Raw genomic sequence first — 24,850 nt, 5'->3', positions numbered from 1 at the left:
TAAAGTGAACAGTATCCTTTCAACTATGGGCCTTGGGATGGTCTTTTTCTAAATAGCTGGAATATTTCTTTCCTGCTAGGATGATGAGATTATAAAGGGGTACTGTTGTGTATTAGGTTTTGATTTCGCTTAAAAGTCATGTTAAATCTCTACACATGTTAACTTTCTGCAAGGAAATTTCTTGTGTTTTGATGATGACATCAGTAAAGGATTATGGCAAGACCACAGTGTTAGACGTTTTTGTCCGTGTTGTGCCTAACAGAATGACCACTTCAGGCACGTTTCCTTTTTCATTACAAAAAAGATACTGTCAGCAATGGCCAGGAATGCTAACAAGCAAGAAAGAGAAAGTTATATTCAAGTTATTTTGTGCCTTCTGGCCCCGCGACCTTACCAGCCTGTGCTGAGCCACTAGCATCTTGACCATTTTGTTTGCTACCGGAGGAAAAAAAGCAAATTCTTTCCTGGCCTTGGAAAGCCTCCAAAACAGAGCACATATTCCCTGCTGAAGGTGACCTGTTTTAAGGGTGGGGGTTTTTTTATCCCTGCTAAATTCTGGTTTGCCATTATTAAAACTCCACAGCGAAGCATTTACTAGCTTTGTCCCTATATTTACAATACCTTTTGACTGAGATGTCTAAGAGCTTTAAACATATGCTTTAAACAGCGGACGGTCGGCGCTGACATTTGTTACAAATCTTTTCAGAGGGCTGTGTGGAATGGTTCTAATCCGGGAAGAGCCACTGACTCGCTGTGTGATCTGACAGAGTGACATATCACTTGACCTCAGTCACAGCAGCTGTAAAACGAGGTGGAAACACAGGGCCGGACAGAAAAGCAGAGAATGCCCGTTCGGCAGAGCTTTCTCCAGCAAATTAAGTTTCGAATCTGTGGTTTCGTTTCTTTCGGATTCCTCCAAAAGTTTGTGATGAGGTTTAGATCAAAATTCGGTTTTGCAACGTGTCTTTCGATTTTCTTTGGTACCGTGGCGGGACGTGTTACGCACTCATCGTGGTTCCTTGTGGTGGAGCCAAGCGCAAGGGGCCGCTTTGGGTGGGTGGGCTGAGAAAGCGCCCTCGGGCCCGTCCTCCCCGCGGGGCAGAAGCAGAAGCGTTTGGGGGCAGCGCGTCCGTCCCCACCACCCCCTGCCAGCCCGAGAGCGGCCGAGCGGGGCCGGGGCCGGGGCCGCTGCAGCTGCGGGGCCGCAGGGGCTGCAGGGGGCGCAGAGGGGCTGCAGGGGGCGCAGGGGGCGCAGCTGGGGCGCAGGGGGCGCAGCTGGGGCGCAGGGGCCGCAGGGGGCGCAGGGGGCGCAGCTGGGGAGCAGGGGGCGCAGGGGCTGCAGGGGGCGCAGGGGGCGCAGGGGGCGCAGCGGGGGCGCAGGGGCCGCAGGGGGCGCAGGGGGCGCAGGGGGCGCAGCTGGGGCGCAGGGGCCGCAGGGGGCGCAGGGGCCGCAGGGGGCGCAGCTGGGGCGCAGGGGCCGCAGGGGGCGCAGGGGGCGCAGCTGGGGAGCAGGGGGCGCAGGGGCTGCAGGGGGCGCAGGGGGCGCAGTGGGGCTGCAGGGAGCACAGGGGATGCAGCGGGGGCGCAGCAGGGGTGCAGGGGGGCTGCAGGGGGTGCGGGGGGCGCAGCTGGGGCGCAGGGGGCTGCAGGGGGTGCGGGGGGCGCAGCGGGGGCGCAGGGGGCGCAGAGGGGCTGCAGGGGGTGCAGGGGGCGCAGCTGGGGTGCAGGGGGCGCAGCTGCGGAGCAGGGGGCGCAGGGGGGTGCGGAGGGCGCAGCGGGGGCGCAGCTGGGGAGCAGGGGGCGCAGCGGGGGCTGCAGGGGGCGCAGCTGGGGAGCAGGGGCGCAGAGGGGCTGCAGGGGGTGCAGGGGGTGCGGGGGGCTCAGCGGGGGCGCAGGGGGGCCGCAGGGGGTGCGGGAGCGCGGGGGGGCTGCAGGGGCCGCAGGGGGTGCAGCGGGGCCGCAGGGGCTGCAGGGGGCGCAGCGGGGGCTGCAGGGGGCGCAGCTGGGGAGCAGGGGCGCAGAGGGGCTGCAGGGGGTGCGGGGGGCTCAGCGGGGGCGCAGGGGGCCGTGGGGGGTGCAGGGGGCCGCAGGGGGTGCAGCAGGGCCGCAGGGGGTGCGGGGGGCGCAGGGGGTGCAGGGGGGCTGCAGGGGGCGCAGCGGGGCTGCAGGGGGCGCAGCGGCCCCGCGCGAGCGGCCCCGGCCCCGGCCCCGCCGGCCCTGCCCCAAGCCGCGGGGCTCGGCGGTGGGAGGAGGAAGGGGATAGATTTACTCCTGGTGGTAAGTTCTTCGGGAGCTCAGAGTCATCCGAGCTTTTCCCCGGCATGTTTTGGGGTGAGAAAGTGAGGTTTGGTTGGGTTTTGTTATTGTTCTGTGTGTGGAGGGTTGTTTGTTTGTGGTTTTGTGGGGTTTTTTTTTCTTTTTTAGTTAGTTGGATTACTGGAGAAGTGCTGGAAAAGGTTTGAGATGCTGTCAGATACAGTGGGCACTTTAAAGAGCAGGCGAAACTCTATGGCATTCAGGCAGCTCTAGGTGTGGGAGCCGGGGCACAGTCCAGCATTTGGGGCAGCGATGCTTTCCCCTGCCAAATTTCCTGACGCTGACATTGCCAGCGTTCAGGTTCAGCTGGCTGGTATCTGAGGATAACCTTCACCAAGAGTCCATCTCGCAGCCCGTTCAGCGCACTCACGTTTAACCTGAAGTTTCCTGCTATTTATTCGTGTGAAACATCTTCCCCACCTTAGCTGTTCCGTCTTACAGCTGGGTAGATCTTGAATTATGAAACAGCTGGAAAGCCACTCTAGTTTGCATCCCCCCTCTGCGGAGAAATCTTGGGTGGGCAAAGTGCTCGTGCTGGTGCCCCTCTTTGCTGTGCGCTGCAGGATGGGGTGGGGGGCGGGGGGCAGCTGACGGTGGCCAAGGGGAACTGGGCTCTGCTGAACCTTGTTTTGGAGAGTGACCCGGTGAGGCTGGGGGGTGACAAAGGAGGAGGGAGAGCCCTTCCAGCTGATGACACTATAAGATTCAAGGCTGCTGTAAGATATTTTAAACCCTAACTAGTTTAAGTCCAATCTTAATGGGAGATGAAGGGGCAAACAGAAGGGTCCAGCCTCCACCCTCAGGTGTGCGAGATGCCCAGGTGACGTGAGCCGAGCGAAGCTGGAGATCTGTGCACAACAGCAACCTCATTCCAGCCTGTCGCACACTTACTGTGGCACAGCCTCTGCAAGAGCCGCCGGGCACAGCCACAGGAGCTGCCGTCCTGCTTGAGCTGTCCCGTCCCAGCTGCATTCCTGAGCTGTCAGACGCCAGCATGTGGATGCGCAGGCAGCCGTCAGCAGCACATGCCAAGCGAGTTTGTTACAAAAATAGAAACACAATAGATCTTTCCATTTTCCAGTATGTCTTCCCCAGTCCCGTTTTACCACCGGTGTAATGTAGAGGCATGCGAAGTGCTGTGTCCCGCTTGGACCTGACCTGTGCACATCTCAGGGTGTTCTGATCTAGTTTTAGTCCAGGCAAATAGTTTTGCTTTGGTCTGCCCAAAGGTTTAAAGCAGTCATATTGTAAACGGCATGTTGGTACAGGCTTTTTAAATAATTCTTCTATTCATAAGTTGCTTCGTCTTATACAAATCAAACTAAATCAGCCTGCAGGGCTGAAGCACTTACAGAGCAGGGAGTGGTGGCAGTGGCAGATAAGCCTTCCACCTCGCTCTTCCTGCTCCACCAGCCATCTTAACTGTTGCTCTCATTGCCATTAGTGACCTGGTACCTAAGGGGCAGACAATTGTACCTGGGTACCTGACTCTACTACTTTCAGCTGCCTCAGCAATTGATGCATGATGACAACTAGAATCGCTCTGGGCCGAGAGTACATAGCACACATCCCACACATAATGCCATCATTACCTTTGGGTGGTTTCACCAACTCGTACAGTTTAGAATTAGGTATTTAGGAATGTCTTCCATTTCTCTGTGACTGGTAACAATTAGATTATTACAACTGGACAGTTCTTTAAAAATAATTAATTTTCACCAGCAACCTTTAATTCAACGTGCTGTGAACACAGAAATAAACTAGTTAGTTTCTGTTTCTGGTTTTCAGACACTTGCACATGAATTGCTAACAGACCAAGAGCAGTTGAGGTCTGTAAAATATTTTTTTCACTTTTATTTCACCGTATAATTTCATCATAATTTCATGCTGGTTTTCTAATGTGGCTTTGAATTACTACTGTGACTTTCTGTGTCTCTGTAAAGAAGGAGAAAGAAATCCTCCCCATCCCAGGAATATGTGGTGTCATACCTGCTTTTTTTTTTTTTTCCTAGATTTTCTAGATGGGATGTCTTATGGAAAAAGTGTCAAAGATGATGGTGGTTCTAGGCAAAACTCTTGAATCATTTAGTCCAGCTTTCTGAATTGGACAAAACACCTTGCAGTGTATTTGCATTTGGTTTTGAATTAACTCTTGGATGTTTGCAACAACAGCATCTTAGCAGTCAGGGAGACCTTGTGAAGCTGTTTCCCTTCAGCTTATTGTAGCCTATTGTAAGATTTAAAAAATTACCAGTTTTGTTGGGTTTTTTACCCCCTGGCAGCTTCTAATCGGTATCAAATGTGAAAATGCCCTTTCTTCTGACCAATAATGTATTTGATTGTATATAACTTGTATTTTCATGTGCTTATGCAGATAAAAGTATATGAATCAATATGTATATTGTCTCTGGAAGGGGCAGAGTCTCTGTAGAATAATATTACTTCTGTAGACTTTTTAAGGGGCTCTGTTCTGGTGGTATCCAGCAAAATAATTCTTGCTTCTGTGACTTCTTTTCCTCCATGTCTTCCCTTGAAAGTAAACCAAACCAAATTCTGTAGGGCTACTGGGAAATTCTTTGGGAGGAAGGCTGCAATAAATCTCTGTGCCAGCCAAACACTTTTCTGATTGCCAGTTTCATTTCCTGACGATACCTAACTAGGGCTGAGCCGCTGCGTGTCTGAACTTCTTGCTGTGTGCATTTCATCTATACTGTTCTGAAGACTGTACAAAAAAGCATACAGAAGTTGTAACCAGCCACACAGTAAGTATATTAAAGGTTCATCCTTCCTCCTGAAACACGTGTTTAACATTGTTTACTATTACAATATTTGCAAAAAGTCCAGAAATGCTGTATTTTTTTATGACTAAGCAGAGCAGTGTTTCTGGGAAAGGATACATTGCTAGTTCAGAATACTCTAGTGTCTCAGACCTTCCGACTATTGAAGCTGAGGACTAACTCAGGGTTTCAATGAGTAGTACTTGCACGTTTTGAGTGGCAGGGAAAATATAAAGTGTATTTGAAAACACTTGTGTAGTAGCAACCGTTATTATGGACCAGACCCCAAAGAGCAGATTTGCATTGCAGCGGCCACCTTGGTGTTTGCCTTGCTTAGTGTCTGATCAGCCAAGCCAAACCTCCTGCACTCGATGGGGGGTTCTTTGGGTCAGTTACTGAAGTATTTATTAGCGCAAACTATCTGTTCAGGTTTGACAGGAATTTTTTAATAACGTCTTTCTTACCATTGTTCTGCTTGTGCACGTCTTTTTATGATCTGCATTTTTGTCCCCCTTTAACTTTAGCCTTTATGCTGAAAACTGTTCTAACAACAGTTAGTATCCATTTAAACAGACTTTGCTTCATATTAAGAAGAAATCTTTGTGTTTCGGTAAAATCTGTGGATCTGTTTGGAAAAGTCTTTTGTCAAAAAGACAAAACTTTCATTTGCAAGGTGGCGTCGTTTTCTGTTTTGTCACACTTATCATTTAGTCTACCTTTTAATTGCCGATATTTTTTTTTTCTCCCTGCAGGAGGTGTAAACATCCATGCAGTTAGCTGTATAGAGAAATAGCACACTAATTTCACAGTGACTTGACACCTACTTGCGTGGTGAAGGCTGTTATTTGTAAAATGCAAACATCCCAGAAGTCTGTAACAACTACGCTATAGCTGCTGCACCTTGAACTTGGTGACAGGACTTCCCTGGAGCGTACTTGAACTGCCTCCCCCTGGCTCAGAGAACAGTCTGGTTTTCTCATGCTACTGCCTGGCTGCCGTTCTGCCTTCCTCTTCTAATTTTCCTTTTCTGATATATTTCTAATATCTGTGGATGTTTAATTAACTTTACTTACAAACAAGTATCCCCGTGTATGACTTCCACTGCCTCCTTGAAGGCTGGTGTGAAATCTAGCTGGGAAAACCCCTGGTATCATCCTTTACCTCCTGTGTCGTAAAAATGCAAGGGATTTTAACGGCTTGATTGCCTGAGCTGGGGGGTGCTGGGAAGCTCTAGGCAGAATGGCTCTGTGGATCCAAATCTTAAGCCAATGGCAGTATTAGAATTAAGAAAGCTAATAAGGGAGATTATTAATAATAAGCTGTGATACATCTTAAATCCGAAAGCAATAGGTGCTCTGGTCTCTGACTTACATGAAAACAGAGGTGGAAACTGCCTGCACGTGTCCTTAAGTGCCGTGGCAAAGGTGTGACTAGAGCACAGCCCTTCTGGCTCAGCTTTGCATCCTACATACTTGTCCACATACTTGTCTCTGAAGTGAAAGAGTTTTTTTAACTACAAGACGCTGAAAGAAACACAAAATGTTAGAGAAGCTGGAATTTAATAGCAGTAAGAAATACGAGATCTATTCTTTCAGCTCAGTCTCGTACTCTGCATGAAAGGCTATGGAAAGCTCTAGTAATTTTATATCCTGTAGTTAGCAACGGTATCCAATAGGACTTGGTAGGTAGGTAATGACAGCAAGGGCATTAGTTGATGGGATCCCATTCAAGGCTCAGCTTCAGATTCTTGAAGTTCCTGGAAGAATCTTCTGTTGGGCTGAGCTTGTGTCAATTCAGCTTTTAGCCCACTTAGCTGTGCAAAGCTCCAGCAAGGTTTCCCTGTTCTAGTTAGCCCATATTTAATTTCTTAGACCTAGCAATCTAGTGTCTGTGTAACCCTCTGCACTGCCACTTCATGAAGCAGTCTGGGCTACCAGATGCCGGAAAACACTAGTGAACGGCTGCTGTGCATTCAGAGGGCAAGTGCAGATGCATAGAGCAAAGGGGAAGGTCTCCTGGGCATCCCTTGGCAGTGTCCTGATGGGTGCTGGGACAGTTCAGGCTGCCTTTTACCCCTGTCCCCACTCTGGTCCTGCGCTGAGCCCTGCCTGCAGAGCTCAAGTCCGTATTTCCATGCTGCCTTGAGGCAGCTCTTTTCACTTACGTAGGTCGCCAGCCTGTTCCCCCAACAGAAGAAGGACTCACAGCCAGTTTGACTGTTCTGTGTAAAGCATCAGGGAGATGTTAATCAAAACATCTTAATTAGCAGCAAAAAAGGAATTTTAATTCCGCGCAATTTTGGAAGCCAACAATGAAGGTGAAAAAAGTAGGAAATAGCAGAGAAATCTTAAAATTAATAGGTGGGGAGATAGGTGAGAGACCATAATATTGAAAGTATTCTGCTTTCAATATTGGTAATACTATTGGAAATACTAATATTTTATCTAATAACTTCGACAGCAGAAGTAGGCAGATAGTAGTGAAGTTTTCCTATGAGATACAGGTAAGAAACATGGTCAATGTAGCTGAGGTCAGAGACAACATACAAGGCGAATGTGTTGATTTTGGCTGGGATAGAGTTAATTTTTGTCATAGTAGCTAGTATGGGATTGTTCTGGAAACAGAGCTGGTAACACAGGGATGTTCCCCTTATCGCTGATCAGCGCTTACCCCGAGCCGAGGCCGTTTCTGCCCCTCACCCCCCACCAGCGAGCAGGGGGGGGGGCACAAGGAGCTGGGGGGGCACAGCCGGCACAGCTGGACACAGCTGGCCCAAGGGGCAGCCGATGCTCAGCAGATACACCTGGGGGCAGGAGAAGGAAGGGGGGGACGTTCGCAGTGACGACGTTTGTCCTCCCAAGTCACCGTTAGGTGTGACAGGGCCCGGCTGCCCTGGGGATGGCTGAGCCCCTGCCCGGGGGACGTGGGGAGTGAATTCCTCGCTTTGCTTTGCTGGCACACGCGGCTTTTGCTTTACCCATTAACCTGTCATTACCCCAACCCACCAGCTTCCTCACTTTTACTCTCCCGACCCCCTCTCCGTCCCACCGGGGGGGAGTGAGCGAGCAGCAGTGCATGTTAGTTGCTGGCTGGGGTTCAACCACGACAGTGAGCTGAGTACTCCTGAGCACGTGCAATTCAGGCATAGTAAGTACTAGATCAAGCCCTTGCATGCGGATAGTAAGTATTTCTCTCATGAGCTGGGAGTCCACCCATCGGAAACGACAAGCAAGAAAAGGCCTGTGCCACTTCTTCCTGAGATGACTGAGCTCTCAGTGCTGTGTAACTCTGCTTTTGGCTCCTGCTATTTTAAAAGGTACCCCGACAGCCCGTGGAGTAAGACAGAGGCTCCGCAGGCTCCTCGGTTACCGTGTGTCACGGCTCTCAGTGGGCAGCAGGAGGTAAGCGGTAGCATATTGGTGACACGCTGGCATTCGTATTGACCAAAGTCATCCTCACACGTTAACATTCAAGGGAGAAAGGAGGACTTCTTGGCTTCAGGGAGGAAGCAGACTTCCTACATGACCTTCTTACGTGGCCTGGGAAATTTGCTCGTTGAACTTTTAATCTGAGGTAGTGTTTTAAATTTAGTATTATTAAATACGTTTGTTCTTTTAAGTGCCCTCTATTTTTCTCTTTAGTAGCCCTTACTCCAAAACGACATAAAGAAAGCTGGTTTGGGGAAGAGGGCCTAAGAATGGCCAAGAGGAGGGAAATACCATGTGTAAAGCAGAAGTCTGTGAGATGCCATTCTGCAGAAACCTGCCTGTCTGTTTTCAGGATGTGTCTCGTGGGGCAGTTTTACTGATACTTGTCCTGAAGAAAGATAATCCATTATGATCTGTCTTGCCTAAAGAGCTACAACTCCTTTTTGGATTTAGTGAAAAACCTTCCTTACCAGCCAACCTTCGAGTGTATCTCTGCAGAAGGACGTAAAACCCAGCGGGAGTCCCTTATCACATGGCATTAACTGACGTGACGCTGTCATTTTCGATATGTGTGACTTCTTGCCTCCGACCCCCATGCTGGGATCTCATGTTCCTTTTTTCCCCAGGGTCATGTCGTACACAGAGTCCCCACTGTGGCTTTGCTCTGCTGGGTCAAGGGAGACATGAGATGACAATTTTTACCCTTTCCTCTTAATGGTTAAATTTGGAGAAGGGAAAACAAGAGGTGTTTGTGGACTTCATCCTCAGGATTGATTTTACAAATCGGGGCAAAACGTAGAGATGGACCTTCTCCAGGGCATTTGACCTCCTGTACCTTTAAGAGAGGGGTAGTGGGATGGCATCTAACAGGCTCTGTAGCTGTCCCAGATTTTAACTGTTTTCTTCTGAATAGCAAGTATGTGATTCAAAGAGGGCCTAGGAAAAGCTTCTTGTATTTTTGCAGTAACAGCACTGGAAATATTTCATGCGTATATAAGAGCCAGCATCCACGTAGACTGTTGTTGTTTTCTGCAACTTTTTGTAAGTTTGGGGAAAACTTAATAAGTACTGTTTCTTTTTCTTTCTTTAAAAAAGACGGGGAGAGAAAGCCTGCATTTTCTGCCATTTCCCAAGAGGCTTTTTATCTGTTTAAACCAACTAGGGATTTTTCACATATTGACATAAGCATTCATTTGCTAATTTGCTGGACATTAAACTGCACAGCATTCTTGAATGAGACTGGAATACTTGGGTACTTAGTGCTGCTCAGACCCCGCATCATTCCCAGTACACATATGGTTTTTCTCCTCTATCTCCTAGATAAAAGTCACTGTTTGATCGCCTTAAGGAAAAGAATGAGTTAAATGGACCAATATTCTAGCCTTGGCTCTAAAACTGGGCCTTTTCAGAAACTCCTCAGCACCTGCAGCAGCTAGGTCATTTGCACATACATAAATAAATAAATTAACAATGAATAAATAATTTAATCCCGCCACACAATGCCACCTTGCAGATCTGATCCTTTGCTCCCAGTGAATTTGTCCATTCCTAATTCTTTTTGATAAAGTCCTCAGATACTTGCTGACTGTCAGTCTAATTTTCTTATTGTTTTCGCTTGATTAGTTCTGTATGACCTAAGGTCGCCCTTAAAATCCACATCTCTCGTGAAGACTCCGAAAGGCCTTCTTTTTTTTCAAAGTGATGGAAAGTGCCTGCCATTTCTCCGGACAAAAGCCTGGAAGGTTTTCAGTTATTAGCCTCCTGAAGCAGCCCTTTCGCTCACCCAAGCGCAAAAAAAACTCATTAGGGGGCACCTTTCTTTCTGGCTTCTTTATCTGACGCATGTAGGATTTACGTGTTTCAAGATTTGCAGGTCTTGGATGAATTTGGGCAGCCTCCCTTTTAACCCGGCCGGCCTGCAGTCATGCCCACCACAGACGTTCGCCGTAGCCCCGTGCCCTTAACCACCTGGAGATGCTTCGTCTTTTTAAAAGATGCTTTACGCTCTGCTTCGTGGTGGACAGAAGACACTCCAGCATGCTGCTGCCCTCTGAAGCCCTGCTCCTGTGGGATGTGGGTGGGTGGAAAGGCAGGCAAGGCTGCCAGCTGCCAACAGGCTCCATGTTTCGCACTTTGCGATTAAAATATGAAATCAAAGTCAGTGTCTCGGTCACGCAACCCTTATTACCATCAGAGGGATTTGCAAGACTAAGGCAGTACAGCCCTGACAGCCTGCCATGGCTGGGATGCTTTATGCCCTGGGCTGCTCGGGTTTTTTTGGGCAGCAAGGTAAATACTCTTCTCATACAGCCTGAGCCGCCTTCCTGAGCCGTGCCCAACGGGCTAGAGAGGCTCCCGAAAGATGCATCCTCGTACTCATTCTATCTGGGCATCTTGCCCTTCAGAGGGATGTACAAAGTTGCCGGCTCCTCCGTTCACTTGGGCTGGCAGAGGTTACACATCGGGGCAGCATCTGGTCTGCTGTACTTAAACAGCGCTGCCCAGCAATGCCGTACTTCTGGTTACTTTTTAAGAGCAAAACCAGCCTGAAATTGTACCGGCTGGTATTACAGCGAGGAATGTTTCTCACTTACCTGGGCTCTGGGGCGTTCGTTAAGGAGAGACGTCATGTCATTGAAAGAGAGGGAGGAACAAACCTGTTGTGTTTCTCTTTCAGAAAAGCCTGCCTAGTCTCTTCGATGGACACCTCAGTTCAGGCTGGGATCTGAGGCTAAAGAGGGGAAAGATGCACGGAAACAGAAGGAAAATAAACAGGTCCAAAAAGTTGTAGGTGGAAGATAACCCTGAGCAGGTACAGAAGTATAGAAAAATAGGTGTCTTGCCGCTGCAATGCTACCTCTCTTTGTCCTGTAGAGCAGCTTGTCTTCCACTGGGGTAGGACTGACTATGATCCCTCTGGGTTAAAATTTGGTAGGAAAGCTCAGGGCTGCAGCTGAGGTCCTACTTCCAAGCATGCAAGTGACAGTTTTGTGGCCACTAATCTCGGTCCTGACCATTTTCAGGGATATTGTCCTTGTTAGGTGGGAAGAATGCACCATTATGACCACTTTTTTTTTTTTTTTCCTAACTTGTCCGTTCCTCTGAAATCCCAGGGATACCATTTTACCTTGGCCTGGTTTTCCACCGAAATCTGGTTCCTCTGAAATCGGAGAGAAGCAGCCCTCAGTAAAGTAAAGCAAGCCAAGTGCACAAGGCCGAGCTGTGCAAACCCTCGCAGGGTCAGCACTGTGAACTGCGTTACTCCTTCCACTGGCATAAATTCTAGCTGTGATTAGTTGGATATAGTGTAAAATGGTGCAGAAACTATGCAATCGACTCCATAATATGAAGTAATAGCTACATTATGGTCTGAAGAATAGCAGAAACAAGAAGGAATGAGAAACAAGAGGGGAATTTTGGACTGCAAGCTGGCAGTAATGTGGTGTTTAATCTTGACTCGTGCTCCTCTGTCAGTAGGGTCCTACTCCCTGTTTCTAGACTAACAACTGAGTAGCTGTCAAAATCCATACCACTCTTTGTAATCTGGGTAATCTCATCTCCTGGAAAACTTCCAAGACTGCAGCGGATCCTGGAGCATGTCATTGGGACCACATAGAAATTGTGACATCATGATACATCAAATCCGTAGAGGCAGCTGAAGGCACCAGGAGACAAATCGCAAGGAGAAATGGTATCAGCATAACAGGCAGAGTCTTGTTTATAACTTTTTGCATCGGTTTCCTTCCCTGCTTCAAGCTGTTCAGGGGTATGAAAAGCTTACTGAATAAACACTACCCAGCAATAAAAGAGGACTTTGAAGACTTAGAGGAAATCAATTCTTGGTGTCTCACACAGGAGATCATGTATCTTCTGTTGAAGTAGTAAGACATATGGCCTCAGAAAGAATAAAAAAAAAAATAAGGTAGAAACTTGCTGAGTGGTGATCTCCCTGGAGATCCACTCATTATCTCTCATTCAGAGTATTTTCTATCCAAGCAAGCATCATTTCAGCAGTCTGATGTCTGTCAGCACAAAACTATCATCCTTAGAAAAATTTCTGAAGGCACCAATGACTTTGCTAGGAGTTCACCAATTAAGTACCCCAGTTATTTGGCTAATAATTAGAATAACTTCCTATTTTTCTTCAAAATAGTCATTATCTCTCACTGTTCATTTTAGTGCCATTACATTTTGTCTTTTGGTGTATTGCAGGAAGATTTGACATCCAGTCTGAAACAGCATGGGAGCTCTGCAATCTTGAGAAACTTTAATTACAAAGGAGGACGACACATTCAGTTTTCAGGAGTTCATGTGACATTTGGCTACTCGTTGAGCTGTGCACGTTTTCCCATTGCCAAGCACTGTCCGCTCTGAAAAGGAGCTGATAACAACATCATGAAAAAGCTCGGCTGTGATCCTGACATCCTGGTGGCCAGGCTATGGGCAAATGTAATTTACTTCAGTGGGAAAAAAATGGTGGTCGTGAAACATGGTGCGCTGTTCCAGAAATGTAACGAAACTGGATGAGTAGGGGGTTTCAGCAGCGAAGTAGCACCTGGGTAAAGATAAGCTTTCTTTTTAAAATGCATGAAGCACAAGCTTCAGCAGCAAAACTGGCTGATGATGAATCCTAAAAAAAAACCAACTAATTCTTTTTCTGAAAAAGGGATTAAATGCTGTCTATCCTATAATGTGTCTATTTGTGATGAAATGCCAGTTCCTTAGTACATTCATGAGAACGCAGCATAATTCTGTTTGCTCATGTTATCAGCCAGAGCTGGTACAATTTCAGTGACTGTAATGAAGAGAAGAGAGGGGGCGAGAGGAGAACTGATTTCCATTGAAATCAATAGCAAAATTCTCCCCTGGTATGCATGAATTTAAGAATATCGATTTCTGATTTTTTTATGTAGAAGTTTTATACATGGAGTTCCTGAAGCCCTTTGCTTCGTGTTGGCAAAGGTGGCAGGGAAATAACGCGGCTGCCCTTATGCAGGCATCTCGGAGCTAAACCAGTGCCGTGGAGGGGCTCAAGCTTCTGAGCTTGACATTTTGACAACCAGGCTAGGGAGAAAGGGCACTGGCTTTCAGCGGATGGCTAACAGGTTTGTCTGAAACGGTGCTTGCTGGAGGGAAGTAGTGAAAACCCGTTCTTCCCCACCCAAAATTCTTTCCACCTGTTCCAGCAGTACATGCAACTAGTACCTTAAAAATACCTGTCAGTTGGGATAACCGGCTGCTGGGACCCTTAAACATTCAACAGCTGTTTCAGTTCAGTGGCTGGACTTGCTACACCGTCAGTCTGCATCACAGGGACACAAAAAATGGGACTTTTTGTAAAAAAAAAGAGCAACAGGTCTTGCAGGTGAGATGGAAGAAGTTTTTATTTGGCTGAGCCACTGAAGGCTGAACTTCTTTTAATTAATTGTGATGTTTTAGCATGAAGTTGTGTCGCCCCTCTGAAATATCTGAGCAGATAAATTAAGCTGCTTGCCAGGCTGCCCTGAATTTTCCCCTACTTGTATATCTGAATCTGACCTATTGATCCTGCATTCCCTCCTGTTTCAAAAGGGGAAAGGTATATATTCCAAGGAAAATCAGCTCATTTTTAAGGGGGAAACTATAATCAGTCTCTGGAGATGCCTGTTTGTCCCTCTTGACTAGAAAGATTGCTTCTTAGAATGATTAATTCATGCTTAGACCTCTACCTTTGAGACATCCAACGGTTAAAGTCCCATACTTACGTATTTCAGTATGTCCTTCTGTTGTCAGACCACTGGAAAGATTTTTCTTTTATGGTATGATGCTGCCTTATGACAAAATAATTTTTCCAAGTACACGAATGAAAAAATGCCATTGGACCCATCCCATCCTTGGGGTTTTGGTCTGGTGAGGAATGAAACTTGCCAGCATCCTGCCTGTGCGTTTGTGGACCTACAGACTGTAAAGCACACTATGTCCTCACCTTGCACCCTGGCCAGCTGTGATGAGATGCTCAAAGTGGTTTTGTGCTCTACTAAATGGTTGCCATTTTCCTGAAATAACTTGCCACCTTGATTTTTTTTCTGTTTGCAGTTACAGTGCCTAGAGGAATCTTTGAAAGGCCTTTAGGTAGCTGGATGCTGGCAGCAGGGGTCACCTCTCGGTTCCAGAACTCCAGTCCCCAAATCCCCGTGACATCCTGCTAGAAGAGGATGAATTTTATCATTCTCCCTCTAAATGTGATCCTAATCTAAAAAGGCAAATTGATTACAAATCCGTTTTGGAAGAAGCTCATAAAAAAGCCAGTGAAACACAGCCAAAAAACCATCCCTTTGCAAACCTGCTATAAATTAACATAAAGTATTCCCATGACTAGAACAAAAGCATTTATGTTCTCCCAGTTGCCTATCCTTCTAGCTATGTCTTGTACTTCTGGTAGGGATGCATGCCTTTTCCTACTCATCACTTGCCATATTCAGTCCTGTAAGGTGCTTTGTGAAGGGGTGGTAGAAGCTCCTTCTAAGAGCATAAGGCAAAGCTGAATGTAACACAGATGCTCACCGCATGCAACGTCCAACAGACTAAGTTGATGCTACTGAGAAGATTGCTTTTCTGAAAAGGAGAGACAAAGGTGCAGCATGGAGGGTTGCAAATAGCTTTGGGAAGACAAAATATTCAGCGAAGAACAGCATGCCATTTTGCTGCTTGGAACCTGGAAAGGAGATGACCATGGAGAGATCCTTTGATTCATAGGGTTGGATTAGCTCCTGCAGAGGCACACAGATGGAGGTTGGCCTTTCATTTAAGTGTAGATTGTTGCACCTTGTGTTTGTTTTTTTCTTGGAGGAATATTTTATGCACGGAGCACCAGAAGCAGTAGGACCTGTTCTGTAGCTGTTTTACAAAACACGTACGCGTGACTTCACTTTCATGATCAGAGTAATTGTGTGCTTAGAACCATGTTAGGCTATTTACTTCCCATACATCTTTATAAGCATGTGGCTGCATAGCCAAATTAATAAAAGGAGTGTGAGGAGCCACTGAAATATGTATCGCTTACCTGTTTGGGAAGCTCTCTGCTGACCTAAGTCCATCATGTCACCTCCTCATGGAAGCAGCTATATCTTCAGGGAGCTCCAGGAAGCTTTGCTCGCCTGCACTAGTGAAGGATTTGGTCCACAATATATGTACATAGGTAACAGCATGTAGGAGTCTCTTGTTTGCTTTAACATATTGGCTTTCCTGCAGATGATGATTTGTAATCTGGTGTGAACAGTGGCACCTTTAATCATCATTTTACTGGTTTTCATAGATCTTTGCTGTCTTACAGGTTTTGGCATTATGAAGCAAAGGATGTACTACTCTTGCTCTTGCTCTGTTTCCAATTACTTTCTCTCCTTCTCCAGACATCAAAGAAAATTTACAACACTTTCAGTAATAAAACTCCAACACATATTTTTTCTCATTTTTGAAGAGGGGAGAAGGCACTGTATGAAAAAATTTTGTGGCACAGAAAAAATTATTATTACATCCTATGATAAAAAGGGATTTTTTTAGCAGAATATGCAAGGCTCAGGTTATAGCGATTCCCTTAGAACATTCCAATAGATAGTTGTGTTATATGTAATATATATTGTCTCAGGGTTTCCTGAGGTTCTTGAAATTCTGTAATCTGTGCTCAGTGAACACCATTGATCCCTGTTACACTTTGCTCTTTTTGAAACTGAGGCTATGCAGGTTTTGTTCCACAGGTTCTGTTATTCCTGATAACAGTATCAAGATAACAATACCATGATAACAAGACCCCAGTCCTGAAAACCCAGCAGTCGTTTTGATCATACGGGTAAGTTATTTCTGTCCTACCATCTTTGGTAGAAAAAGTCTGTACCCTAACTTTTACTCCCAGGTATAGTGGCATCATCTGTTGTAGTAAGGTTGTACAGGTGTATCAAATACCTGTCTGTATCAAGCCATGAGGTTGCCCTAGGCTAAGTTAAAGGACATTTTATTTTTTGGAAAAAAAGAAAAGAAGACTGATCCTATATCCTAGTCATAAAAGACTGACCTTTAAGGGCTAATCTCTGTGAATCCGTCCCCTAGGATGGCGCTCCTGTAGTATGTATGGGAAGTTATGAAGATCTATCTAACAAAGCCGCATTTAAGCAAAGAACAACCAAGCTAGACTAGGAAATACCAAGAAAACCTAAACTGAATCCAGCTGTGCTATGGAAGAGGGCCTGTATAGGCTTCCTATGTATGTAGTAAGAGTAGTATACACATGGTGCACAGGCCACATGTACCTCCAGAGGTGGAGAATGGAGGTGTGAAAGCCATAGTCCCCGCTCCTGCCTGGCATGAAGAAAGCAACTGAAACCCTGCCACAGCTTCGTGCTTAGGACTCCAGGTTGGTTGTATCCTTCAGCTTGATACCCTGAGATCCAAGCAGCTCCAGCTGGGCTACCATCTAATCTCTCCTTTCAGAGAACCAGGGCATGGCGTTTTCTTCATAGACAACAGAAGCTGCTTTAAGTGTTAAGAAGTTACAGAGTGGTTATGAGCAGGCACTTGCAAAGAGGGAGAGGGACAGCCAGTTTTTAGCCTCAGAGACTTCATCCCTAAGACTCCAACGTCCTAGAAGAATGTCTAAGCCTCAGGCTAGGAACGGAGGGGTGGGAGATGGTGGCACAGGCTATTGAATCAGAGCGAAAGTGCTTTCTGCCATAATCCTGGTCTTCAGGGTTTCTGTTGGACTGCACCCTACTCCAAATGCCTGCACCCTTCACAGGACTGAAAGTGTAATTTTGGTGCTGGAATTCACAAGAGACAGAGATGAGCTCAGAGTTCAGGAGCTGCCTAGTTTCCACAAAGCTAGCAGGAGACTTGAGATACTCTCTACATAAAGGACCACAAAGTGAGCTGGTGTAAATCCTTCTACGTGCTCCGGGTTAAGCCCGCTGCAGGGGTAAAACTGCCTTCGTAATGTTCACGAAAATCATAACAACTGAGTCATAGACCTTGTCATAAATTCCCTGTTGAGGAAGAGGAAAGAGAGAGAGCCAAAAAAAAAAAAAAAAGCCTTTTTTTTTAAATTACGCAATCATCATGTAAACTAGAGATGTGCTTTGAGATGTTGTATTCTTAAGGTAATTAAAAATTGCCTTTAAACTTTTCAGAGCATATTGCAGAAGTTTAGATTTCTTGTTAGCGAAAGTATTTTTTTTCAGCCTAATTAACTGTATTACTAATGATGAAACAAGGCACATTTCAATTGCTGTAGCTTGAAGATGAATGTAAAACAATCTAAGTTGAACTGCATTTAATATTCTGAGTTTGATTCTTCAAAACTACTCCTCTTTCCTCACATTTGATATTTTATGCAACTGTTCTCAGCGTTGCTCTCTCCTACCTTTGAAAATGAGTTCTGTTTGTTTTAACATGCCACTCTGCATGCAGTATGGGATGTGGGTAGGTATCAGAGCTGTAACCTTATTTTTATATATATACATATATATATATGTATAAATGCCTTTCTTGTACATCTTCCATAATCACATTTTCTCTTCAAGAGAATCCAGTGTTCCTTTCTGTCCTGGTTTCAGCTGGGAGAGTTAATTTTCGTCTCAGTAGCTGGTGCAGTGCTGTGTTTTGGATTTGGTGTGAGAACAATGTTGAAGCACACTGATGTTTTTAGTTGTTACTGGGTGATGTTTATACTCAGTCAAGGACTTCTCAGTTTCTCAGGCCCCACCAGCGAGAGGGCTGGGGGGGCACGGGAAGCTGGGAGGGGACACAGCCAGGATAGTGGACCCAAACTATCCAAAGGGATATTCCATACCATATGATGTCATGCTGAGTATATATAAGCTGGGGGAAGAAGAAGGAAAGAGGGGACATTCGGCATTATGGCGCTTGTCTTCCCAAGTCACCGTTACGTGTGACGGAGCCCGGCTGCCCTGGGACGTGGGGAGTGAATTCCTTGCTTTGCTTTGCTGGCACACGCGGCTTTTGCCTTACCCATTAAACTGTATTTCAACCCATGAGTTTCCTCACTTTTACTCTTCCAGCCCTCTCCCCCATCCCACCAGGGGGGAGTGCGCGGGGCTTAGTCACTGGCCAGGGTTAAACCATGACACTGTCCTAAAACAGCCTTTACGCAATCTGTGGGCAAGTTTGCTAGAAATAAACATGGTGATATGAGAGGGGATGGACTCATGCAAGGCAGGAGGCAAATCTGTGAGATAAGGTGCTGCATCTCAGCGAATATGAAACTGTTGGCTGGAGGGTTTCCTTCCAAAAGACTGCCTTTGTGAAGGGGTTGCTGGACAAGCGTGCAGCTGCTTCAGCAGTGATACGCAGGCTGTTCCCAAGAGCCACTGGCAAGCAGAAAGTCTCCTGTTACGCTTGAGTCACTTTATGAAGGTAGAACACCCATCTGGGCTTCTAGGCACTATTTAACTCTCTGAGCACATGTTAGCAGGGCAAGAAGCTGAGCTGGGCAGGGTGGTCATTAACCCTGGCACCTGAGACCCTCTGCTCTCCTCAGCACTTGTGGTATGACCCTGGTCAAATCGTGCAGGCTACCCTGGGCTACCTTTGACCCTGAGGAACAGCAGCAGAGGGACAGGAAGACTTACAGGATCTTTGGTACAATTGGAAAGGGATCGTAGCCATACCACTAAGAAGCCAGCTATCATGCGTATTGCTATTGGAACACATCTGTGATTAAGAGGCTTCAGCAGAGGAACCTCTCCCGCCCCCAGCTGCTTCTTCCCAACACATGGCTCAGCCCCTACAGACGTGGTGACTGTGGTCCGATGTTGTGAGCAAGGTCACTGATGCAAAGTAAAATAAAAATACTCTTTTCTCATCAGCGAGTGACCCGATTGATAAGTTGCCCCCCAAATCACTGTGTTGACATGTACTCGGGGACTGTGCTCTGTGGCATGGGCTCTGTCTGCAAAGCTGGAAACTCCACAGCGTGGCACTGCCACCAAAGCCCCCAGGTGCTGGTGCAAAACCAGGAGAAGAAAAAAAAAAAAAAAAAAAAAAAAAGAGTTCTGAACAGTCCTCTGAACAGCAAGTCATTAATCATTGAGATTTTTAGCCAAGCAGGTGTGTAACAGAGAAGCTAGTATTTTGGGGGCTTTGGGAGTTAAAGCAGTTTATTTTCAGGAACAAAACCCCTGTGTTTGTTCCTGTGCTAGCTGCTGCCAGACAGCAGTAAATGGCACTACCGTGTAGCAAGATGTACACAGACAGCCCAGATAGGCACCCCATCTGGAACCAGATACGGCTTTTAACTGGCCCAGCACAGGTGACATCCATCTCCTACCTGCTCCCACCAGACCTGGCAGGTGATGCTCATGGCAGAACTAAAGTAAGCCCAGGAGAAAACCAGCTAAAAATCTCCGCCCTCCAGGCACAGAAATGTAAAATAAAATAAACACAAATGAGTTGGACCACTGTCAAAACACAGGGGATCCCTGTCCCCAGGGAGCTCTGCAACCCTGTGCCTGTGAGGATGTGCCACGCTCTGCACCCACGTAGGGGGAAGGAAGCCTGCGGAGCGCCATGGGAGCTGTGCAGTAATGCCAGCTTTTAGCAGATGCCAAAATAATTTGGGGGGCGAAGGCTGGGGTCTGCAGGGCTGGGGGGCAAGCTCAGAGCCCTGCACGGGCGGAGGGGGGAGACTTTTATCCTAAAGTCATTGTAAAGCCACAGAGGGGTTTATCCTCCACAGCTAAATGAAAATGAAAAGGGGAAAGAAAAAAATCCAGAATAGCAACAACATCGGCGATACAAAGACTGTCATGGACCAGTGCGAGTTTGCAAAATTATATGTAAATGACCCCAGTTTTGACCGTGGTGGCCGTCTGCTAATCCCAGAGAGAAAATCTACTTAGCAAAGGAAAGTTTTGTTTAATTTGGTTAACAGGGACCGAAATGCTGAATATATTAATAACTTATATTTCCAGGAAAACGCTATATGATTAGTGCTTCAGCGCCCAAAAGGGTTCACAGGAGCTTGACGCTCACAGAACAACAAAAATCGTGTCGCGTTTTCTCCATATTCTGCACCCGGTGGGGGTGAAAACGGTTGTAGGAGATGGGCTTTCATAATAGGCACCGGGGGCCACTCTGCTGCTGGTGAATGCGTTTGGCTGATCCCTTATTGCGCTGTGCACGCTGAGCAAGGGAGGGATTCCCGATGGATTTACCATCCTGAAGGTGTCCCGAGGAAACGAGGGGTTCTCTCCCTTCTCCGACTGACTCACGCGTTATCCCGCCGGGTGACCTTTTCCCAGCTAATCTGAAATAGCAGCTTTTCCTGTATTTACAGGTTAAATGGAAGATACACATTCTACTTTTTACTCATTGTAATGAAGATCTTTTTGTCCGTCTCCAGATAAAGCGTGGGGCTGGTTTACAAATTGTGGGTCAGCCCATTCCGTGACCTGGGCAAACAACCCGGGTCAAATCTCCTCAAAGCCTCCCCACCCAACTGGAATAAGTTAATTTACCCTTGGGCGGCTCCAGACCCGCTGGGTACACCCGGGACGCCGGATGAGGGGGGGGGGGGGGTTGGGGGGGGTTGGGGTCCCCCTGCCCGAGGCTGCGGGGGTACACGGGGGCGCGTGGTTCCGGTGGGACCGAGACGGCCCCGTTAGGCACGGCGGGAGGGAGGCCGGCCACGGCAGCCGGTCCTGAGGGACCCGCTCTCAGGAGCTTGGATTTGCTTGGATTTGCGTTATTCCCGGCGCTCCGCACCTCCGCAGCGGCCGCCTCCCCTCTCCGCCCCGTCCTGCGCCTTCCTCCTCCTCCTTCTCCTCCTCCGAGCAAGCTGCACCGCGGGGAAATTCGCCGGCAAAACACGCGGGAGGTGCCGGTGCCTTTCGGACGCGGCCCCCCAGGAGCGTGGGAGGCATCCCCGGGCCCTCGCCCCTCCGACGGCTCTCCCCGGGGCCCGGCGGCACCGACCACCCCACCCCCCCGCCCCTCCGACGGCTAACGGGCGGTGCGTGCAGCAGCCTCCCCGGGCCTCGCCGACCACGTTTCGCTCGGGAGTGGGTTGGGGACCCCCCCAGGCCGCCCGAGGCAGCTCGCTCCCGGAAACAAGAAGGGGCGGCGGGTATAAACATTTATTCCAAGGGATCGCTCGTACAGGCGCCGCACCCGGAGGCGGGAGGAGGAGCGGGCGGGGGCGGCCCCAGGCCCCCGAGGGGGCGGGCGGGGACAGAGCTGGGCCCCGGGGCGAGCGCTCCGCGACCCCCGCGCATCTCCCTGCCCTCCCCCCGGCAACCTCCCCGGGCGTAACTCGTAGTGTCCGCGGTCATAAATAGGATCTTTCCGGCGGGGGCGAGTCTCTATAGCATGGACGGGTGCTGGCCCGGGGGCAGCCCGAAGGCGTTGGGGTGGGAATGGCCGAGCAGGTTGAGGTAGTGGCGGTCCAGCCCCTGCACGGAGGAGAGGAAGGTGCTGCGCTGCTGGCCGGGGCTGGCGAGGGGCACGGCGGCGTTCGGGAGGTGGTAGGGCAGGGGGGGGCTGCGGCCGGCGCCGTGCCAGGGAAAGGGCCCCCCCGAGGGCGGCTGGAGCACGGCGGCGTCGCCGGGGCTGTGGCCGTGCCCGGGGCACTCGGGCCCGGGGTGCAGCTGGTAGGAAAAGTCCGGCTCCGGGAGGGAGCCCAGGGAGGTGAAGAGCGGCTCCGTGACGAAGCGCGCTTTGGACTGGAGGAAGGCCAGGATGCGGGCGTACTTGGTGTCTTTGGTCTCCATCCTCTCCACCGTCGTCAGGTAGTGGACCAGGTTCTTCATGCACTCGTGGTAGCCGTAGTGGAAGTAGTTGGCGAACTCGGAGAGCAGCTCTGCTGGAAAGGAAGGGGCGGTGGAGCTGAGCCCCTCGGGGGCCAGGCTGGGGCCGGGGCCGCCCCCACGCCGCGGATGTCCCGGCGGGGGGCCGTGGGGCCCGCGCCCGCCCACCTACCCTTCTCCCGGCCGCGGGGGAAGTCCGCCGAGTGTAGGGCCCGCAGGTACTGCACCGTCATCTCCAGGATCTCCGCTTTCTCCAGTTTCCCCGAGCTCTGCAACGGGCGGGGGACACGGGCGTCACCTCTCCCCTGCGCTCCACCGGGCCGCCCCCCGAAGTGTGTGTGGGGGCGTCTCTCCGCATCGGGGTGAAGGGAGCAGAGGCTGCCCCCCCCCCCCCCCCCCCCCCCGCGCCTACCTGTTTGGCCAAAGCCATGGGCACCGTCTTCCCCAGCTCGGTGAGGCAGCGGTTGATGCGGTCCCTCCTCCGCTTCTCAATCACTTTGTGAGACACCGGCGTCCTCTGCAAAACAGACGGGGCGCGTTAGCGGGGGGAAAGCAGCCGGGTCCGGCCTCCCCAGGGCAGCTGCTCCCCGGCCCCGACCCCTCCAGGGCAGCCGGGCGCCACCCCGCGCCAGGCGCGACGCGGCCCCGGGGAGGGATGCTCCGGCGGCGGGTCCCCTCCGCGCCACCCCGGGGGCTCCCCGTCTGCGCGGGCGGCCCCGGTAGGGCAGGCTTGTTTTGGAGGGAGGGTGTGTGGTTGGTTGTTGGTTTTTTGGGGGGGAGGAGGGGGCTTTTCGAAGGGAAAGGCGGTGAGAAAGCCGGGTCCGCCGTGAGGCTCCGAAGAGCCGTGCGCGCAAGGCAGGCGGCGACTCACCCTCCGCTCCTTGAGCTTGGAGGCCATGGTGGGCACTGCATCCCCGCTCTCTCTGGGCCCCTTATAAAGCCATCACTTCTTGGGGGGGACCCCGGGGGGCCTCCACGGGCCCGCTGATCCCATAGGATTAGGGGCGAGCGGCGCCGGGGGAATGTATGCATTAAAGATCAGGGTGGAAGGCGGCGAGAGAGGGATGAGGGGGTTGGTGGGTGGGTTGTGGGGTTTTTTTCTCCTTCTCTTCTACTTCTTCCCCACCCCCCCACCCCCCCTCGCAGCCGGGGGCGGCCCAGCTGTGTCGCCCCACGTGGACCTCGGGGACACACGTGACGGTCCCCACAATAGCGGCGGGGATGGGGCCGGTGGATGCGGCGAGCGGGGCGCAGGGCGCGGTACCGCGCCCTGCGCCCCGCTCGCCGCATCCACCGGCCCCATCCCCGCCGCCTGCCTGCAAATCCCCGGCACCCCCCACCCCTCCCCTTAGCCCCGGCGCTGACTGCATTTTAAAGCCTGTCCAGAGTCATTAAAGTAATTAAGTAAGCCCTTAATAGGCTGTTCCGCCCAGTTCAAGGGAGAACCCTTGGAGACGGAGTGGCCCCGTTTGTTCTCAGGCTTTTCTCACACGACTTGGTGACACGTCCATCTTTATAAGAGATGGCAGCGAGGCTTTTTTTGTTTACACCGCTTTATGCGCCGGGGACACCCCGGCAGGTGTGGGACCGGGGGGCTGGCACACGATATTCTTCCCCCCCCTCTTTTTTTTTTTTTTTTTTTTTTTTTTTTTCCCCCGGCCCGGGGAGGCTCTCGCCAGCCTTTGGCACACGACGCTCCTTTTTTGTGTGATGTGCGCGTCTGTGCGTTGTTGTTTTACCCCCCCTGCTCCCCCCCTCTCCTTTGGAGAGGCTCAATTTGTAGCCTATTATCCTATAGGAAAATGTCCCATTGAAAAGTATGAATAGTTTCATTGGGCCTAAATTTTAATAATGCGGGTCAAAGAAAAGAGGGGCAAATAAAGAGGGGATCGCAGCTGGTCCGAGAGTGCATTATTCGGTGTCACCTGCGAGCGGGATCGCCGACAGACCCCCTATTCATTTGCCTAATTTTGGTCAATTTAACAAACTTCAGGAGAAATTATTGTGGCATTGTTAAGGAGGGTAAAGCTTTCTGATCGAATTAACAGCATGTTTTGATCCGGTAAATGTCATTAAAAAGAAAGAAACAATCGCGTTTAAAGGGGGGCTCCGAGTTAAACGCGCCAAGTGGAGACGCCGGAGCGCAAAGCTCACAAAGGGAGCAAGTAACTGCCACAGGGGAACTTTTGTACGCTCACATTGCTGAGGTTTTTTACACAAAAAGGCATTATTTCATACTTGAATACGTTTAATCCAACAATTGTCTATTTTCTGCAAACATATTTTCACAGCATTGTTAGCTTTCCTCTCCGCGGCCCTCCGCCCGGGCAGCCGCGCTCCTCGCCTGGCGAGCGCACCGAGCCCCCGGCCCGCCCCGCACCGCTCCGCACCGCCCCGCACCGCCCCCGCCGGGGCCGCCCCGCCGCGCCGGGGGGGCCGCCCGCCGCCGCCGCCCGCCGCCCACCCACCCCCCCCGACGGCGCGGCGGCGGGCAAGGGCCCCCCCGGGCTCTCTCCACGGTCGGCGGTGCGCCTCCGGG

General features: G+C 49.9%; 1 protein-coding gene and 1 long non-coding RNA gene across 3 annotated transcripts in view; one reads left to right on the top strand and one right to left on the bottom strand.

Moving 5' to 3' along the window:
- Positions 1–222, top strand: part of LOC129783970 (uncharacterized) — an 11,198-nt gene extending 10,976 nt beyond the window's left edge. Inside the window, exon 2 of the long non-coding RNA XR_008746183.1 lies at positions 1–222. This exon is cut by the window's left edge and continues 4,533 nt beyond it. This is a non-coding gene — a long non-coding RNA (uncharacterized LOC129783970).
- A 21,468-nt stretch (positions 223–21,690) lies between these two features.
- On the bottom strand, positions 21,691–23,209 carry HELT (helt bHLH transcription factor). Of its 2 annotated transcripts, none has more exons than XM_055797956.1 (4): positions 23,183–23,209; positions 22,724–22,828; positions 22,484–22,580; positions 21,691–22,367 (listed from the first exon to the last, which is right to left on the bottom strand). In XM_055797956.1, exons 1-4 carry the CDS (start codon positions 23,207–23,209, stop codon positions 21,868–21,870), a joined length of 729 nt encoding a protein of 242 aa, XP_055653931.1. In that variant the 3' UTR covers positions 21,691–21,867. The 2 variants fall into 2 exon arrangements, with proteins under 2 accessions (XP_055653931.1, XP_055653932.1); XM_055797957.1 differs by having other exon boundaries at positions 21,691–22,364.
- Between the last annotated feature and the right edge of the window lie 1,641 nt (positions 23,210–24,850).

The sequence above is a fragment of the Falco peregrinus genome, chromosome 2, assembly GCF_023634155.1.
Source record: "Falco peregrinus isolate bFalPer1 chromosome 2, bFalPer1.pri, whole genome shotgun sequence".
NCBI lineage: Eukaryota > Metazoa > Chordata > Aves > Falconiformes > Falconidae > Falco > Falco peregrinus.
This window is presented reverse-complemented; position numbering and strand designations above follow the sequence as displayed.

Coding starts and splice junctions, on each gene's coding strand:
- HELT (XM_055797956.1), bottom strand. CDS start 23,209: ATGGCCTCCAAGCTCAAGGAGCGGAGG. Junction 22,829..23,182: donor CCAAGCTCAAGGAGCGGAGG/GTGAGTCGCCGC, acceptor TCTGTTTTGCAG/AGGACGCCGGTGTCTCACAA. Junction 22,368..22,483: donor CCCCCGCGGCCGGGAGAAGG/GTAGGTGGGCGG, acceptor CTTCCTTTCCAG/CAGAGCTGCTCTCCGAGTTC.